At 41.6% G+C, this 14,919-nt stretch overlaps 1 protein-coding gene across 17 annotated transcripts in view; it reads right to left on the bottom strand.

Moving 5' to 3' along the window:
- Positions 1-14,919, bottom strand: part of PPFIA2 (PTPRF interacting protein alpha 2) — a 285,944-nt gene that overhangs the window by 39,744 nt on the left and 231,281 nt on the right. For all 17 annotated transcript variants that reach the window (XM_053406933.1, XM_053406948.1, XM_053406938.1 and 14 more), the window contains 8 exons: positions 14,509-14,640; positions 13,835-13,897; positions 9,902-9,993; positions 7,871-8,006; positions 7,293-7,513; positions 6,025-6,262; positions 4,089-4,118; positions 1,556-1,686 (listed from right to left, as the gene is read on the bottom strand). In XM_053406933.1, the coding sequence (XP_053262908.1) occupies positions 1,556-1,686; positions 4,089-4,118; positions 6,025-6,262; positions 7,293-7,513; positions 7,871-8,006; positions 9,902-9,993; positions 13,835-13,897; positions 14,509-14,640 (1,043 nt within the window). The remainder of the gene's footprint in view (positions 1-1,555; positions 1,687-4,088; positions 4,119-6,024; positions 6,263-7,292; positions 7,514-7,870; positions 8,007-9,901; positions 9,994-13,834; positions 13,898-14,508; positions 14,641-14,919) is intronic.

Consider the following 14,919-nt stretch of genomic DNA (forward strand, 5'->3'; position numbering starts at 1 on the left):
TGACCAAGCTCAGATTCCTAGCATACAAGTGATATTATCAGAGTAACAAACTATGCAGAAGTGGAATGCTATGTCCTACTTGGTGGTGATTTGAACATTAGCGATGTGTGAGGGGGCAGATCAGCAATGGCACCAGCATGCAGACTAGGAATGGGGTGAAGCGGTGGCTAGGCTGGGAGCTCAGAGTTGGTGGTGGTGGCCTCACAGGTGCGCCTGCACCTGCATGATGCTGATATCACCAACCCAGAGTTCCCTTGACCTCACTACCTTATCTGTGTCCCAGTGGCCACCTGGAGGGCACTGCTGGACTTGAAGTGACTCTTATTCCAAGGGACGCAATATTACCAAGGCTTAGCAAATGCCCACTCTGCATATTCCGAACAATGTTATAGGAAAACTACATCTAGGAGGAAGAGCTCAATGGGGGAAAAAGTTGGTTGTCCTGATTGAAATTGTCAAGAATTTTGCAATATGGGGTTCAAAAGGTTAGTAGTGGTCTTGTCAAAAATTGCAGTCCTTCACTGGTCTCCTTGCACAGGTCAGCCAAGATTCAAGTTATTGGTTGTATTAGTTGCATTTCTGCACACAAATATCAAACCCCATCACTGAATCCAATATGGATTTTTCATTTTAATCATTGTTGTGAGCGGTGCCTTCTCCTTAGTTCATTTATAGAGAGCCAACAGCACGGCAGTAAGAGCAACCACAAAAATATACCATTTTGCTCCAGATCAATTACTTAACACATGAGAGGGTAGATTTCAGGCTTATGTGGTCTGTCTTGATTTTCACTAGAACCCTGAGATCTACAACTGGAGCTTGGAGCCAAACAACATACCCTTAGAATTATAGCATTGTGAACCCAGGAACTTATTTTGAGGAGCTCAATGTCCTTCCACACCAAAACCCACTTTTGGTTATCCACAGCTTTCTTCATTTCAGCAATGTAATACAGGGCAGGGGGTGATCTTGTATCCGCCATCTTTAAGTAACTGGAAGTCGGAATCCTTGCTCATCTACCACAAATTACCAAAAGATCTACCAGTAGATCTAGATCTGACTTCTGCTCACGTTTGATCTAAAGGGGCTACAAAATGGGAGACCAGACATCCAAATCAGAGTGGAATTCAAGGAGTCAAGTTGTAAGAGTTAATTCCCACCTTGGTGATGATGTACAAATTTTTAATTAAGAAACAATTACTCTTGGAGAGCTACATTTGCACCATATAAGAGGCCTGGGTGAGCTAGGAACTAAAACAATCAATGCAAACAGGGCAAGCACGATCAATGCAATGAAAGCCACTCTTTCACAAAGAAACTTGTCCAGTTTCTCCTTCAGATAAGCTACTTCTCATGGATCCTGACATGAAGTGGTGAAAAAAAGAAAAGCCATCACAGGGTGGAAAAAAACCCCAGCAGTCTGCATTTCCAGATAAATAGAATACATTGGAAGTTATGTGGAAGTTCACCTAGAAGTCATATGAATGGGTGCATTATAAAAAGAACACAGCACATTCAAGTTGTGAATTACTGTCTGAAGCAATGAGCTTCTTACCTTCTAGCATCATTGTGGTATGAAGAAGGTAGAGTATGAGTCATTCTAATGGCTCTAGGTGTTGGAGGAGGGGAGGTTTCACATTTTATTGTGGCTTTGTCTTCATGCCCATCTTCTTCGACGACTGCGATCTACAAACAAACCATGTCCATAAAAGGCAGCTTAGAAACCAACTTCCTAAGTTATTTGTAAGAAATAATTCAAATTGTGCAGTAGGCAAACTGTTTGGAATTCACCATACTTTCCAAGCAAGCATAAGGGCTTACATAAAAACCACGTTCCATTCATGGGACGCAAAAGTAACAGAAGAAAAACACCAAGGAGATAATCGGATATGATCATGGCCCTACAGAGAGCCATTCAAGTCCCATTTTCCATTCTCTGAGGCCCAAACTGGCCCAAATAAGCACACAACTGGCCATAAAACATATCAAGCACAGGTTAGTGCTGGCGCTATGGTGAGCCCCCAGGCAACATGGTGTCAAATGGTGTCAACAGCTTGTGGAATTATGTACCAACTCTTTGTAATCCACTGTAGGCACCCATGGGGGCTAAATGCCTATGTTTCCATATTGGATGGAAAGTTTCCGCCCTCAAATATACAATGGATGGAAGACATGACACAACTGAGGAATTTCAAGAAAGTGAACCTCTTTATTCAGAAAAGGAGTGGAAGATTCTTGGCTATATGGACACCCTACACAGGGTTGCATAAACCAAGAATACTGAGCAAGTTTGGGCTGGTAACAGATAATTCCACACCCCATCCTCTTGACATAGATACATAATTATTGTGGGGTTTTTTGGTTAATTTCTTTTCTTTTCACTATTAATGTTTATTGCAACTCTGTGTTGCTTTTTTTGCTTGTGATTAGCCTTTTTATTTTTTTTGTATATAAAATAATCAAAAGCATAATAAAAACTATAAATAAACCACACACATGATTGGCTCTTCCATGTTTGTTTTCTAAACAGCAACTGCAGATGCAGGGCAATCTGTATCTGGACCATAGTGATGGTCAAGTTAAATGCCCTCAACTACCTCCATGGCCCTGTTCAAGATTCTACCCTCCCAACTGTGTATAAAGAAAAACCAAGAGCGGATGGGGCCAGTAATCAGCTTACTGTAATGTTTGGACCTCGGGCATCATTTAATTAACTTTATATGGACCAAGTACAGAACAGGTTGATAGGACTGTGTTGCTTACACATGCTGTGTCTTCTCACACTCCATGTTTGCAAAGCCTGGCTAATTTATGTGAACATACAATGGATATTCTAGCTCAAAATACTCTTCAGTATTCAAAGTAGCTTCAGGGAGGAAACCAATTGCGTGTTCAGACCCAGAGACCCCCCCCCTAAATAAAAACACAATTGACTCAATTTTTAGTTTTGGTTTTTGGCAGAATTTAGGCCACAACTTTATTGATTACAGAAAGTGAGTGGTTGCATAGGCTCTGGTTCGACTAGCTCCCTGCACCCTTGCAGGTAGTGCTGACCCAGAGCTCTATCATAGGTCAGCCAAGGATGAACACCTGAGGTAGGTAGAAAGCCCGGGAACAGACTATGCCCACTCCCCAGATGCTCCCCTGGACTCTGGCATGGGAACAATCCCCTTTTGGGGGTTGGCCAAACCAAGTTGAGTCCCTGGATTCCTTTAACGGAATACCCTTCACATAGGGATGGCGAGACTGTTCTCCCATCCCTATCACCTGAACCAGTGCCTATCCACAACCTTAGAAGTTGTGACGATTTGCTATGCAGCAGACAAAACCCAAATGACAACAGCCAATCAGCAAGTGGGGAAAATTCCTGCTGTGCCCCTGTCCCAAAGACAGATGACACACGACGGCATAGCAAGGTCAATTGCAAAAATGCCCTAAATATAGGGAGAGGTATACCCACCCACAACCAGAAGGTCAGTCTCCAGGTCTCACTGCAACACGTGCCCTCTTTTAGGGAGGACACGCTCTGCCACTAAAGAAGTGTATAAAATTGAGACCAGCAAAAGACAGGCCTCAGATATTGACTCATCTGTGTAATTTGATGCATGCCACCATTGTTTCATTAATCCCACATACATAGCCAAAGTTACAACTGGATACATATCAAAGCAAGATCAAAATTATGTACCAGTACGGAATTACCAGGGTTCTGCTTAATAAGCCGGAAGTAATGACAACTTCTGGTAGTTTCATATATGCTTGTGTCATGTATTGCTATAACATTCAGGGTGCTTTACTATTTAGAAGAATAATGAGAAGTTTTCTGCAGCTGTATAAACTAATATGCAAAGTTATGATTCACAATGAGTTACACATCAAATTTCAAAGATGACACAAATCATCTTTGTGAGTTTCAAGAGCTGAGGCCTGATTTTAGATGTTCTCAAGTTCCAATTACAAATGCAAAAATTCATTTTGCAAAATTACTTTTAAAAACCTATGGAAAAAATCCGGTTAAACTGAGTTTTAAGTGCACATGGGAGAAAATTCACAGTAGCATGCTAAAAAAGAGAGAAAAGTATGCATACCTTTCTCCGGTGCTTCCTGAGATCACTCGGCTGGAGTTGAAAACAAAGGAAAGAACAAAGGGGAATGATCAAAGCCGTGTAGGTAAAATAAAAGATACTGATATCCTATCCATTTCCGTTTTTCAACATCAAACCGGAAAATCAATGTTTTGGAAACTGCAAAACTTCAAGTAAAATACTATGGCTTGGATCTGTTTTGCTGTTGCAACACCAGGAGTTGATTTGGATGTCATGAATGAACTCTGTAGTAGGCTTCCACCTCCTTTCCCTTCCCTTTCTTCTCCCATGCATTCTACTTTAATAGTAACTTCCTGACTTTTGACAAACCATAGTTGGCCATGATGTCCAAACTGGCAAACTATGACTTGAATAACCCCTTGCAAACCAGAGTTGGGAATCTTGTATCAAACTTGTAAATGGAAGTTCATACATGCAATGCCTTTCAGTTAGTAAGGCTTGGGGATGTGGACAAGGTGTTTGGATTGGTCAGGGTGACCACTAGCACCCTAGACCCTGAGCTGGTAATATCTAGGAGGGAGGGGACAGCAGGCTGGGCTAGGGAGGTGATTAATGTGTCCTTGTGAGAGGGGGTGGTCCCTGCCTGCTTGAGGAAGGCAGTGGTAAAACCATTCCTCAGGAAACCCTCCCTGGATTCAGAAAACCTAAGTAACTACTGCTAATATCTTCTTCTTGGGCAACGTTCTTGAACAGGTGCTCACAGACCAGATCCAGGTACTCTTGGAGGAAACTGATTTTCTAGATCGATTTCAGTCAGGGTTTAGGACGGGTTTTGGTACAGAAACTACTTCGGTCGCCCTGTATGATGACCTTTGTTGGGAGAAAGACAGGGAAATGTGCCCCTGTTAATTCTCCTCAAGCCCTCAGCAGCTTTCGATACCTTTGACGATGGTATCCTTCTGGAGCAGCTGTCCGAGTTGGGGGTGGGTGGCACCACTTTGCGGTGGTTCTGGTCCTACTTGGATAGTTGTTTCCAGAGGGTGTTGCTTGTGGAGGATTCTCCAGCCCCATGGAGCCTTCAATGTGGGGTTCCTCAGGGTTTGATTTTATCCCCTATGCTGTTTAACATCTACATGAAACTGCTGAGTGGGGTTATCAATAGGCTTGGAGTATGCTGTCAGCAATACACTGATGACATACAACTCTATTTCTCCTATATATCTGCAGGTGAGAGACTGGATGTGCTGGATCATTGGTAATGGACTGGATAAGAGCCAACAAACTGAAGCTAAATCCAGTTAAGACTGAGGCACTGTTAGTGAGCAGTTCCCTAGACTGGGATGGCTAGAAGGTTGCCTCCTCTTGATAGGGTTACACTCCCTCTGAAGGGGCAGGTTCACAGATTAGGGATATTTCTGGATTCGTTGTTGTCACTTGAGGCTCAGGTGACCTCAGTGGCGTGGGGTGCCTTCCATCAGCTTCAGCTGGTCTCCCTGTCCTATAGTCTTTTTACAGCACAGCCACCAAGGCCTAGCACCTACACTGTGCAAACAGACATGATATATATGAGAAGTCCTTTTATTAGGAAAAGCACTTAAGGATTCTCACACGAATGCCATCATAAATTTGTTAAGTCTTTAAAGGGCTGCAAAACTTTTCAGTTTGGTATCCTAAACAGCTTTCTGGAGCACTGACTGGAAACATAATGAAGAGTGCTTATCCCAGCAACCCACAAATTCATTTCATTACTATTTTTTATTGTTTACTGTATCTTGTGTAACACTGGCAATGGCCCTATATGAAGTCTTATTGCATTTTGTATTAATGGTCAACGTGATTCTACTACAGACAAAAACATAATAATAGGCAAATAAATAAATGAGCAGGAAAAGAAACAAGCTATAGAAAAAAAAATCTTATTTAGAGAATAAAATAAGTGAAACGATCAGCACAAAACTGTATTTGTACATTTTCTTACCAGTGTCATGATGCCCATACGATCCATCTCCCTGGCTGGGCTGCGGGGAGTGAGTTTCGGAGTAGAATGCCCACTTGGAGGAGAAGAACTTGCAAGGGAGGAAGCTGTAATGGAGCCAGTAATGGATGTGCCAGGATGGACCCTGGCCAGGTTTAAGCCTTCTAGGCTTACACTGGCTACTCTATTTTCTATTTCTTCAGCACGCAATTCCGTTGATTCTTTTTCCTCTTGGATTAACCTATAAACATGAATTGGGAGGTAGCAGAATTAAAACAGCTAATGTCATGTGAGTGGTATTCCAATACAGTGGTACCTCTGGTTATGAATTTAATTCAATCCAGAGGTCTGTCTTAAGCTAAAACGTTCTTATCCTGAGGCATGCTTTTGCTAATGGGGCCTCCTGCTGCGTGCGCGGTTTCCGTTCGCATCCTGGGGCAAAGTTTGCAACCAGGAGCAGCTACTTCCGGGTTAGCAGAGCTTGTAACCTGAAGCGTTCCTAACCAGAAGCGTTCGTAACCAGAGGTACCACTGTACAGCGAATTGCTTCCTTGCCCTGATCCCTGGCAACAGTTTAATAAGGTGCTTTTCACAAATGATATAGGCTTCACCAGTACATCATGTTGGAGACCCATCGGTGAGCTTTAAATAAGAAGATAATAGTAATAATAATAATTTTATTATTTATACCTGGGTTTCCCCAGCCACTCTGGGTGGCTTCCAGCAAAATATATAAAAAATAAAATAAAATGTCAAACATTATAATGATGTACACTGTAGTCAAAGCATCTATTTCAATTGATTTAGCAATTTTGTAGAATCAGTTGCTTAAATGACTTCAAAGGTTCACCACAGCTGAAACATTCCACCTTGAAAGGTGGAAAACCTACACAACAAACAGTTGAAATGTTAAGGGGCCTGAAAGGTATTGCGTAGTTGTCTCTTATGGCTGTGTATTACATGAACATAGCTGAACTAAAGGGTCTACTTTTGGGGAGACATTAAATGCTTACTGGTTTTGCTGACAATAAAGCGGTATACAAATTCTCTTAAACAAATGTACACATTTGCCTTTTCTTTTGAAAAATACGTAATAGGTGTTTCAGGATTGCACTGCTGATATGAATAAAATTCCACCTAAGTTGGTTGTTCTGCTTCCCTCAGAGACCAGCCAGATGCATGTGAATAAACTCATTTTGTTTATTGCAAGCATTTCCACGATTTGTTGCCTGGGATGAGAAAGCTCTTGCTTCTTGGTGATGTACAAGTACCTGATTTCTTTGTTGATTGCATCCAGTTGTTCCTGAAGCATCATAGCAAGGGTTTGGGCATCAGAATGTCCACTTGGTGACAGAAGATCCATGGAGCTAAATATTGTATCTCTGTCGTCATCATCAATGTCAGACATTTCAGTGTCACTCTCAAAATGATGGCTGCTTAGAACACCCATCGGTTGACTTCTGCTCCATTCATGATCTCCAAGAGATTTCACCTAATTGGAAAGAAATGCATACCGATCAGCCTCATGTCAAATGTTAATTTTGAGAGAAATTAAAAACAGAAAGCCTAGCATGTTGAAACACCGTTGGCATTGATTAACATGTTTTAGTTTTCTCAGGCCACTTGTACAAGAGTCACTTTCCAGAAAGAGGAATGGCCTTGAGGCAAGGCCTTGGCTGGACTACAGTTCCTCCTTACCAAGCCAATCTTCCTGAGCAGCAGTGAATGTTGTGCCTCTGTCACTGATCATCCAGACTCCTTGGACCACTATGGCTAAAACTTATCCATTTCCATTACTATAATAGGAGCACTGCTTTTAATAAACAAAGAACAAGATAACAAGATAAACCTTTGGTTCGTCTCTGCGGATTCCCATACGGCCTCTCCTAGGTCTTCTTATCACCTTAGTAGACCTATAATCTGGTTGGCTATCAACTAGGGAGCTCACAGAGTACCTCAGCTCTGCTGATGAATCAAGATGTGGTCTGAAAAACAGTTGCAGCACACGAGTTAGCAGATGCAAATAAATAAACCAAACTGTAAAAAAAAATGTATCAATAATTTATCAACTATTTTACAGTGTGCGGAGACGTTCATCCTATGAAATCTCATTCTATACATAAAGAAAACAATTTTGGCTGATTTCCTGAAATGCTACGAGGGTAATAAAGCTCTGTCATGTATCTGAATGGAAACTAGAAATAATCAGTAAAACTCAAAATGACACGTTTTCCTGAGAGTCAGTGTGGTGTGGAGAGAGCAATGAAACTTGAACTGGCAAGACTTGGGTTGAAATCAACCAGGATTCAAGACCAAATGAACAACTCTTGGATGAAGCTTAAGTTTCCCACTAGCTTTTGCACTTCCCAAATGTTTCTGCATAATTCTCAGCTCAAACGTTTCATCATTTACAAGGGTGTATTTTGAGAAAAGATACATTTTAAAAAACACACTTAAATATACACTTGAAATGTGATCTTTTCCCCTCCCCCAGATTGAAATAAAACTTAACGTGGAGATGAAGCAGAACAGACTTATGGGTAACTGTATATAAAAGTCATACAAATCAGAAACAGGCTGCATTTACATGAAGTTTATTCCATTTCCCTAATTGTTAATTTCTGCATTGCATGTGAGCTTTCACGTGACATAAAAGCCATTTCCTGAAAACCAGTGGCACATGGTGCATGTTTAGTGCTCACTTCCATGTTATTTGATTCTAGAAAAAAATAAATCCTTCCAGTAGCACCTTAGAGACCAACTAAGTTTGTTCTTGGTATGACCTTATATATAGTGAGAGGGTGGGGAGGGGTATTACTCAGAAAGGTGGTGGGAATGGGTGATTGGCTGATAGGTGTGGTAAACCAGTTGACGCCTGTTAATGACTACAATTGGTCTTACAGGAAAAAGCAAGCGGTGAGAGGGCTAAAAATAGCTTTATCATGTATAATGAGATAAGAATCCACATGTATAATGAGATAAGAATCCATCTCACTCCTTGCTTTTTCCTGTAAGACCAACTGCAGTTGTCAACTGGTTTACCACATCTATCAGCCAACCACCCATTCCCACCACCCTTCTGAGCAATACCCTTCCCCACCCTCTCAATATATATAAGGGTCTGGTGACTTCTGTTTCAGTGTATCTGAACAAGTGTGCATGCACACAAAAGCTCATACCAAGAACAAACTTAGTTGGTCTCTAAGCTGCTACTGGAAGGATTTTTTTTATTTTGTTTCAACTACGGCAGACCAACACGGCTACCTACCTGTTACTAGAAAAAAATCACTTTGCAGCCCCTTAACCCAGAAAATCATGGAAGGGACAAAATTGGGGGTGGTACACTGGCATGAAGTTCTTTCCTGCTGTTTTCATGGGGACGTAATGGAGAAACAGAAGCACATATGTGAAAGGATGAATGGGGGAGCATCAATCTCATCCAGTGACATTCACTGTGTGTCACACCGTGACCACTGATGTGAATGAATGTTAGCACTAAATGCTACAGGTTCCCTAATGCAACAGGTATTGCAACATGAAAGGAACATTAGAAAATGGGACAGATGTGCTAGCATTATAATCAGGAGAACTAATGCAATATTCATCACATCTGAATTTAAGCATGGACTTATTTGTCCATTCCTCTTCCTGCCACCACTTTCTCAAAATGCCTATAAATGCCTAAAGCAGATTTCCCATTGGCAGTTATGAAAGGAAGCACTTCCCCCAGTGCCTTAGAAAATGACGATGATTAAAGTGATAACATTTTCAAAGGCTGCTTGTAACACATGGTGGATGGTGAACTGCAAACAGTATTTTCAACATAGTATGATTTTAAATATATTAAAATTAAGAAAATATTATGGTTTTCTTAGGCTACCTTGATAACGTGGGATCAATTAAAGAACCTGCTCTTATTTTCAACTGGTCAAGTTCAACTCTCAGCTTGTCTATTTCATCTGCCAATCTTTCCTGGAAATAATAATAATGATAATAATAAGAAGTCAACAATGTTTTATATCAAAACTTACATTTATCAAAATTAATATCAGTGAACAACATTAAGCTTCTCGGCAACAAAGTACCAACTTACATTGTATCAGCCTAGCAAGGGGTTGTAAAAATATTATTTTCATTAAAACTAATATTTGTTAAATAAGTAATTTGTTGGACTCATTACTTATTGAATAGCATTACTTATTAAGGTTAAAGTTGCAATAAACCAACTAATCATTTTAAACAGCCCAACAAAACACGTCTATAGATATTTTTACAATATGAAAAATAAATTATTAACGGGAGAATTGTAGAAAAAAATTCCTTTGTTAGCTAGACAAACTAATCATTGGTGATTTTTAGTGATGCCAGACATAACAAATGGAAGACTATAAATACATTCCAAAGATTCCCGTTTTCACCAATTTTGCATTCCTTCTTTGCTGTTTTAAAGTTTATACAGTCAAACGTCAGCTCCTGAACTCCTCCGTTTTGGAACGTTTTGGCTCCCAAATGCCGAAAACCCGGAAGCAAATGCTCTGGTTTTCAAATGCTTTTCAGAAGACAAATGTCCACTGCGGCTTCCTGCTTGAGTGGAGGAAGCCTTGCAACCAAACGGAAGCCATGCCTCAATTGTTGAACATTTCAGAAGCCGAACGGGCTTCCGGAATCGATTAAGTTCAAGAATCGGGGTTTGACTGCACAGAGTTCTTAAAAGAATAACACTTTGCAACAAATACATAAATCCAGCTAACGTTAGTTGTCATTGAGGCACACTGACATCAGATTTGAATCAATTGTTTCTTACTTGTTCTTATGGGTCAGTCACAAATAACAGGATCGAGGACAAAGAACACTTCCCCCAATTTTTTTAAAAGGTCTAGTACAGCAGTTTGAGCTCAGTTTAGCATGATAAAACCACTAGCCCTCAATGAACAGGGGTGAACTGCATAAGGAAGAAACTATTCCTAAATTAATATAGTAACAACAACAACAACAGGAATCTAGACACTTCTCTATCGGGGGAAAAAATGCAGCTCGAATTTTCAACGAAAGCAGTCAAAGAAAAATGCACACAATTTTATATATGAAATCATTTGGCTCAGATCCAGACTTAGGTTTGGAATAGTCCTTTTAAAAGAATTGATTTGCGTATTCTACTCTAAGTATGAATAGGTCCAGATCCAGCTCATGGAACTCCCTTAAGGAGCAGCTATCATGGCTGTGCTGCACTGACTGATGGAAATTGTTGTATGAAACATCTGGAGGGTACCATGTTGGGGAAAGAGGATCTACCTCTTCCTGTGAAACCTGCCCCCACTTGTTCTTGGTATCAGGAAGAATCATAGTATCCTTCTGCTGTGCCACTTACTCTGTACTTTTAGCTAAGAAAATGTAAAAGGGGGGGGCAGCATGGTATGGTGGTTAGTGTGTCAGACTAGGGCTAGGAAGACTCCAGTTCAAATCCCCACTCAGGACAAGAAGAAAACTGAAGAATCTTGGGTCATCCACTCTCTCTTGGCCTATCCTAGCTCATTGGGTTGTTAGGAGGACAAAACATGGGGCAAGCATGTCTTGAGCTCTTCGGGGGGGGGGGAGACAGCCTATAAATGCAGTAAATCAAAAACCAAATACATGAATAAATTCTGGAAACATATTTTTCAACTGCTCAAAATATATATAGGCAACAGCTATTTACATTCCATAAATGCTAAATATGACATTCTCCCCGCGCCCGAAAAAAGATTCAGTCTCTTCCTGACAACAAGTATAGACAAAATGTGGGGATAAGCATAATTGGAAGAAAGCACACTGCTTCGGGTACCATTCTTTGGAACAGAATGTGGCCAACAAATTATTAAAATAAACAAATGAAGCAACAAGGAGCTCATGAGTCATAGTCAGAAGTCTAATCCCATCCATTCCTTCTGAAAATTCTCTTTTTAGGAACAAATGGCAGCCAAATTAAAAAATGTATTTGTCTACAATTTCTTCCCTTCATGTTTGGTTCCGATATCAAGTATTAACAGTTATTTTGCCCCTAGACTCAGGGCTCAGCCACAATTCTTTCCTGTTCCACTCCTTCTATTTCTATTTAATCTGATACCTAGCAAAATTACTTTCTGCGTCCTTAAATATGATTGGTTGAATTTATGTTATCTACTGGCTGTAGGTTGGTAAAGAATTAGAAAAATGGCATTTGTTATAAATGTTTGTAATGAATTTGACTGGTTCATTAAATCAATGGTACAGGGGTTAAGCTGTGTTGACTTGCAAAGGGCAATTTTGATGCTATTTTTAATATGACTGTCAGGATTGGGTAGATGTGGGGCCGAAAGCTCAAGACTCATGTCCTCAATAAGTTTCTGGCCATTGACCACCCAGAACTGAGCATTCTATGGAAAGAGAGCAATCAAAATGCATCTCTAGAGTGGGGAAGGAGGTATTTACATAAGAATGTGGCAGTTTGGAGGAAAGTCTTTCATTCAACCAAATGGATCCAGCCCACATATTTTGTGGGGGCAATTCATGCCTGCACTAGGGTCCATAAATATTATCAGCAGGCCAATGAACACTACTTAAAGTGTACAGCCCAATTTGATACATACTCACTTGGAAGTAAGTTGCATTCAGTGGGGCTCACTCCCAGAGAAATGTGCCGAGGATTGCAGCCTACAGAGGTGCGGGTTCTCTAGTGTATGGCTGAATGCTGATGCTGTGTGGCATGTAGCTCTCTCATATCTTCACTTGGATGTGTGAACAATAGCACTGTCCAGTTTAATTGCTCACACAATGAAACTTCTGCACCTTCTCCTTCCATTGCATCCCCTGCAATCTGATTTGGAGGGTTGAGGGAGCTCCATATCAGATGTAGAGGGGGTGCAAGGGGCACACAAAGGGAGGCATGGGCAGGGATGAAGGAAGGTGCCGTGGTACCCGGGGCGGGCGTCACGATGTAGGACGCATGTGCAGCGTCGCTACGTATGACATGTGACGCCACACATGTGCTGTATAGTGGTTTGCCGCCGGCACCACTCCAGCGCTGTTTGTACGGTACCAGGATCCCTTCGTTGCCACTACAGCCGCGAACGGAGGATCCTCCATTTGCAGCTGCAGTCACGAGCAAGGGAATCCTGCCACCATCCGTACAGCACTGGAGCAGCTCCGGCGGCAAACCGCTATACAGCGCATGTGTGGCCTCACTACGTACAGCACTTGCATGTGACGCTGTGCATGTGCTGTATAGTGGTTTGCTGCCGGCGCCGCTCCATGCCGGTGCCACTCCGATTCCTCCGTTCGCAGCTGTAGCAGAGAAGGAGGGATCCCGGCACCGTCCGTACGGCGCTGGAACGGCACCGGCTGCAAACCGCTATACTGTGCATGCGCAACGTCGCTACGTACAGCGAATGCATGTGACACTGCACATGCACTGTACTTAGCGGTTTGCCGGCGGTGCTGGGATCCTCTTCTTGCAGCTGCAACCACAGATGGAGGGTCCTCCACATGTGGCTGCTGCGGCGCGATGGCTGCTCGTGCCACGACGAGCCACCACAGGGTGACTTCTTGTCAACCCCGCAGATATGGAACCCAAGGCGTACCACCCACCCACCCCCCATTGCGACACAACTGGGTGTGGAAAGCTTCCCCTACACAAGTAGAAGTTGTTCCTCTTGCAGTGTCTTAGTTGGATACAACCATAGGTTCTATTATCTTTAGGAACATTTTCAGGTTTTGAATTCCGAAGATTACTACTTCTTTTTTGGTAATCAGTTGCTTTTTAAAATAAAGGTGAATGCAGGTAGGAAAGAAAGAATACCTTATCATGTAATGATTCTTCCAAGTTCTTCCTAAAGCTTTCTGATTCTTGTATTAAAACATTCTAAGAAAGAGAAAAGATCCAAAGTAGAGAAATTACAGCAAAATAAAACACATTTCTGCAGAATCTGCATTTTTTTCACGCTTCCTATTGTAATAACAAGTATTGACTATCCTTTTATGAATATGTTAAAAGTTCTACTATTAACACTGATAGCTATCAGACGGCATCAATTTTCGACTGACATTTTGCCATCAACATAGGATTAACATTTTAAACATTAAGCACATGGCCCAGTCTGTGTACTGCAAATACCCCTGAGTACATGAGTAGCTCCACTGAGTTTTGAAGAAAGCTGGAAGGAAGGAAAGTCAGTGAGGATTTCACATACAGGAAAGGAACAGGAAGATTTGATGGGCAAGGGATCATGCCCTAAGTATTTATTTGCTCCCCCCCCCATAGTATCAAGAACAGAAAAAAGGAAACCAAAAATACAAATCAAGGTAAGTATGGGACGATATTCAATTGGGTCATACACTCAGAGTGTATTGAGCTAGATGGGCCAATACTCTAAGCAAAAGGCAGCTTAGTACATTTCTTCTTAGGCTGATCCATTGATTCTGTTCTGAGCATGACTATCATTGGATATGAACCATTTGTTTTGCTCATTTTACCTTTTCTTCCAATGCTGCCATTCTCTCTTTTAAATGTAGCTGCAGGCGCTCATTAGATTCTGTCAAAAGTCTGTCCACAGTATCTGATAATCTCTTGTTGTGCTCTTCATTCATTTTTTCTCTTTGCCTTGCCTTCAATAAAGTATCAAGGAAACAAAATGGGCGGTTCCAAAGTTATCTAAAATGTTATCATTAGTGAAACACGAGTGGTGGATTATTGTAACTGAAATCACAGTAATGATACCCTGGTATGGTAAAGGTAAAGGGACCCCTGACCATTAGGTCCAGTCACAGACGACTCTAGCGTTGTGGCACTCATCTCACTTTATTGGCCGAGGGAGCCGGCGTACAGCTTCCAGGTCATGTGACCAGCATGACTAAGCAGCTTCTGGCAAACCAGAGCAGCACATG

The sequence above is a fragment of the Podarcis raffonei genome, chromosome 10 (genome assembly GCF_027172205.1).
Source record: "Podarcis raffonei isolate rPodRaf1 chromosome 10, rPodRaf1.pri, whole genome shotgun sequence".
Classification (NCBI taxonomy): Eukaryota; Metazoa; Chordata; class Lepidosauria; order Squamata; family Lacertidae; genus Podarcis; species Podarcis raffonei.